Raw genomic sequence first — 4,936 nt, 5'->3', positions numbered from 1 at the left:
TCCTTTTGTTCAACTCTCGTCTCTATCTTTTCCGTGGTAAGTTGAAGTCAAGATGGTCAGAGTCGTTCGTTGTCAAAACTGGCTCCACATGGAGCAGAGGAAATATTTGAGAATGATCCGGGCCAAGCATTCAAGGTAAATGGTCAGAGGTTGAAGCATTACTATGGTGACACGGCAAACCGTGAGGTGGTTAGTGCCGTTTTGTTGTTCGTTTGATCTCGAGTTTCTATGTCAAGCTAACGACGTAAAGAAAGCGCTTCTTGGGAGGTTTATGACCTGCCAAAGGGACTCCTATCTGAGAATATATTTATGAGTATTGGAAACTCAGTGGGGACATTTGTTAAATCAGATCCAACAAATATCAATGAAGGCTGGAAGATGTTTTATCGTATACGAGTTACCATTGATGTTGAAAAACCTCTGAAACGAAGGACGAAAATCAAGAGGGAGGGGGGAGAGTAGGTATAGATCAATTTTAAATATGAAAGGATAGGTACATTCTGTTTTGTTTATGGGAAGATAGGACATGGAGAGAGGGATTGTGCAGTCATTTATGATAACCCTCATAAAGAAATACAACGTACATATGGAGTATGGTTGAGAGCACCACCAAAAAATGCTAAGAATCAAAACATGGGATCGAGATGGCTGAGAAATGGAGTGGAAGGAGGTAATAGTTGGGTATCAAAGCAAAATAACCGGTCAGGCACCACCTACGGCAAGGATAAGGCGGAGGAGGGTTTCATGGAGGTGGATGGAAGAGATAGCGGAATTTTGGAGAAGATGAGAGAATCAAGGTCGTTCAGAAAAATCAGGGTAGTGGATCGGGGGTTAATAATTTTGAAAATCAAGCTGATAGCATGAAGGGGGGAAAACGTTTGAAAAGGAGATAGTTGTGATTGATCCAAAAAGAAGGCGGGTAGACAGTGAGAATATTACGGAAGAAGTTGTAGAGGATATACTAACTGGGCCTACACAATCTGATAGGCCAAAAAACTTGAAAGAGGCGGGTTCTGTGGTACAGGCCCGCCTAGCCAAATGAGTATTATAGCTTGGAACTGTCGTGGTTTGGGCCAGTCACGAACAGTTCGATTTCTAAAGGAAATCAATCAACAAATAAAGCCCAGTTTTATTTTTTTATCAGAATCGTTAGCAAATAAAAATAAAGTAGTTGCAGTTTGTAAAGCCTTGAACTATGCAGGGTGTCAGGTAGTAGATGCCGATGGTCGTAGTGGGGGTTTGGCTTTGTTTTGGAAAAATGAAGGTGGATATCAAATAAGAGAAGTTCACAAGCACTTTATCGATTTTGAGGTGGAGAATGATCAAATAGGGAGATGGCGGTATACGGGTTTCTATGGATGCCTAGAGAGGACGAGACGTCGTGAGTCGTGGAATTTAATTCAATATCTGGAAAGTAAGTCGGATCTACCATGGTATATTATAGGCGATTTCAATGATCTTATGTTTGCTGAGGAGAAAAAGGGGGGCAAGAGCATCCGCGAAGTCTGTTAAATGGTTTTGTGGAAACGGTAAGGGAGTGTAATCTGGTAGACCTGGGTTTTGTTGGGGAGAGATTTACGTGGGAGAAATCTAGAGGGAAAGAGAGTTGGGTGCAGGAGAGATTAGATCGTGGGATGGCAAATCAAAATAGGTGTAATATGTTTCCCCAAGCAGAGGTTCGATTTTTTGATGAAACTCCTTCAGATCACTTGCCACTTTATCTGCAGCTAAATAAGCAAGTCTACATGCCTAAAAGTCGACGGTTTAGGTTTGAAAATGTGTGGGTGAAAGAAACTGAGTGTATAGATCTTGTGAAGAATAGCTGGGAGCATATGGAAGGAAAACAAATTCTAGATAAAATTAGCTACTATTGCCTCAGATTGGATGAATGGGGAGGAGGTGTTCGAAAGGAGTTTAAGATTAAGTTAGCAGATTGTAGGGGGGAACTTTGAAAGCTACGATCTAGAAAGGATGCGCCAGGTGTTCAGATGTATAATAAGGTGAGATGAGAGTACTTAAAGTTGCCGAAGAAGCAAGAAACATATTGGAAATAACGTTCCAAACAGTTCTGGTTATAGGAGGGTGATCAAAATACGCGCTTTTTTCATAGATATGCATCAATTCGAAAGAAAAAGAATGGTTTTCAGAGACTAAAAGATGAAAATGGTGAGTGGAAAGAGGAGTCAGAGAATATTCAAGGTGTCATAACGAGGTATTTTGCTCAATTGTTTCAATCTGTGGTGCCAGATGGTAGGTTGTCAAGTCGTGAGATAGTAAACCAAGTAACTGAGGAGGACAATGAAAACTTGATTTCAAATATTTCGACTGATGAAGTTAGAGAAGCAGTGTTCTCAATGCATCCCGATAAATCCCCGGGTTTACATGGTTTAAACCCTGCATTCTTTCAGACGTTTTGGGGTGTAGTTGGAGGCAACGTAGTGAAATTTTGTCAGGAATTTATGAATACAGGATATCTACCAAGCGGAATCAATAAAACACTGGTGTGCTTAATTCAGAAGGTGCCGATGCCACAGCAAATGACTGATTTCTGACCTATCTCGTTGTGTAATGTTCTGGTACGAATTTTGTCAAAAGTGTTGTCGAATAGATTGAAGCCATGATTGGGATCCTTAATTTCTGATAGGCAGAGTGCGCTTATAGAGGGGAGACTCTTAACTGGTAATGCTATGATAGCATTTTAAGTAAATCACTATATGAAAAGGCTTACGCAAGGAAAAATAGGAATTACAGGTTTAAAAATTGATATATCAAAAGCCTATGATAGATTGGAGTGGGGCTTCATTCGAAACATGATGGAGAAATTTAAGTTTCATGAGGTGTGGATTAACAGAATTATGAGACTGATTCAATCGGTTTCGTATAGCTTTCTTTATGATGGAAATGTGTTTGGAGATGTAGTGCCACGGCGAGGGCTTCGACAAGGCGATCCGATATCACCTTATATGTATATTTTGTGTGCTGAGGGATTAAGTTCTATTATTCGGAGAAATGAGGAAACAGGCTTATTGCATGGGTGTACTATAGCTAGAGGTGCGCCAGCCATATCGCATCTGCTCTTCGCGGATGATTGCTATTTCTTCTTTAAAGCAGAGGGGGTGGAAGCAAATGTTATGAAAAGGATTTTGAATAGATATGAAAATATATCGGGACAGATGGTGAATTATTCGAAGTCTGCATTGACATTCTCTGCTAACACGAGTAAGTAGAAAAGAAAAGAAGTGTGTGAGCAGCTGGGGGTTAGTGAAACTCAAACTCCGGGTAAATATTTGGGGATGCCTATGGCTGTTGGGAGAAGGAAAAGAGCAACTTTTTCATTTCTGGTAGAGAAAGTTGAGCACAAATTACAAGGGTGGGATAAATAGGTTCTTTCAAAGGCAGGTAAAGTCACATTGTTAATGACAGCTGCGCAAGTTATTCCCAACTTTTGGATGAATATGCTGCTAATTCCAGTTCAGGTGTGCGAGGATATTGAAAAAAGAATGAACGCATTCTGGTGGGGAAACGGAACTTCAAATAGGGGTATAAAATGGATGTCTTGGGAGAGAATGTGTAAGGTGAAGGAAGATGGTGGATTGGGCTTCAAAAAGCTTAGACACTTTAATATATCTATGCTTGCAAAGTAGGCCTGGAGATTGGTGAATAATACGAACCCGCTTCTCACAAAATTAATGCAGGCAAGATATTTTCCGGGGTCAGATTTTTTAAATGCTAAGCTGGGTACAAACCCAAGTTATGTGTGGCGAAGTGTTTTTGAGGCGCAAGACATTATGAAACAGGGATGTAGACGTAAAATTGGGGATGGGAGAAGTACTAGAGTATGGAAAATACCATGGTTGCCTTGCCCAGACAATAGATGTCTTACGACAGAAATGCCAGAGGAACTAAAGGATATAACAGTTAGTGGTTTGCTGGATGAGAGTCAGAAAAACTGGGATGATGAGATATTAAGGGATATTTGCAACGACAGGGATAGGGAATTGATAAACCAGATTCCTATACCAAGAGAGAGCAGAAGTGATTCGTGGTTTTGGCTTTTTGATGATGATGGAGAGTTTACAGTAAGAAGCTGCTATAGGAGAATATGTGGTGAAAGGGAATGTCCAGATGGTGTTTTTTGGAAGAAATTATGGAGATTACAGTTACCACCAAAAGTTATAAACTTTCTTTGGCGAACATGTCAAAAGGTTTTACCGACAGCAGCAGCCTTAGTGGAGAAACAAGTTAATATAAATGTAATTTGCTCATGGTGCCAAATGTATGTGGAGGATGATATGCATGTGTTATTCCAGTGCTGTTTTTCCCAGAAAGTTTGGAATGCGGTGGGGTTGAGACATCTTGTCACAGCTGGGATGAATGATACAGTTCTGAGCTTGTTGCAACGAGTACTCAGTACAGGAGGCCGAGATCAAATTGTGATGGTGGGTTTAATATGTTGGAATCTCTGCAACAGAAGAAACAGTTGGGTGTGGAATCATGTGAATACGTCGGTGTTTGGACTTAAATCCAAAGCATATAATATGTTAACAGATTGGATGAGAGCAAGGGAAGAGGTAAGTAAGAAAATGGGACAGGCTAGTAATACAAATGGAAGATGGTGTAAAGCAACATTAGGATGGATCAAAATTAACACAGATGCAGCTTGCTTGCCAGGAGGAAATCAGACGGGAATGGGATGTGTTGCTCGAGATGAGTATGGGCGTTTTATGCGAGCTAGCAGTAATGTGATTCGGGGCAGATTCCAAGCAAGGGAAGCAGAAGCTATGGGATTGAGGGAAGCCTTGTCGTGGATTAAGAATTGGAGACAGAGCAAGTGTGTGTTCGAGAGTGATTTTAAGCTTCTTGTGGATGCAGTTAATGGTATGGGAGGATCGTCTTATTTCCACACGATTGTTGATGATTATAGGAACATAATTAA

General features: G+C 40.7%; 1 protein-coding gene across 1 annotated transcript; it reads left to right on the top strand.

Annotated features, from left to right (window-relative positions):
- Positions 1-2,810: 2,810 nt before the first annotated feature.
- LOC141685334 (uncharacterized) lies at positions 2,811-3,644 on the top strand. The gene is made up of 2 exons (XM_074490443.1): positions 2,811-3,219; positions 3,424-3,644. Exons 1-2 carry the CDS (start codon positions 2,811-2,813, stop codon positions 3,642-3,644), a joined length of 630 nt encoding a protein of 209 aa, XP_074346544.1.
- Positions 3,645-4,936: the final 1,292 nt, after the last annotated feature.

The sequence above is a fragment of the Apium graveolens genome, chromosome 9 (genome assembly GCF_009905375.1).
Source record: "Apium graveolens cultivar Ventura chromosome 9, ASM990537v1, whole genome shotgun sequence".
Classification (NCBI taxonomy): domain Eukaryota; kingdom Viridiplantae; phylum Streptophyta; class Magnoliopsida; order Apiales; family Apiaceae; genus Apium; species Apium graveolens.
Note: the sequence above shows the minus strand (reverse complement) of the source record. Positions and strands in the feature narration are given on the sequence as shown.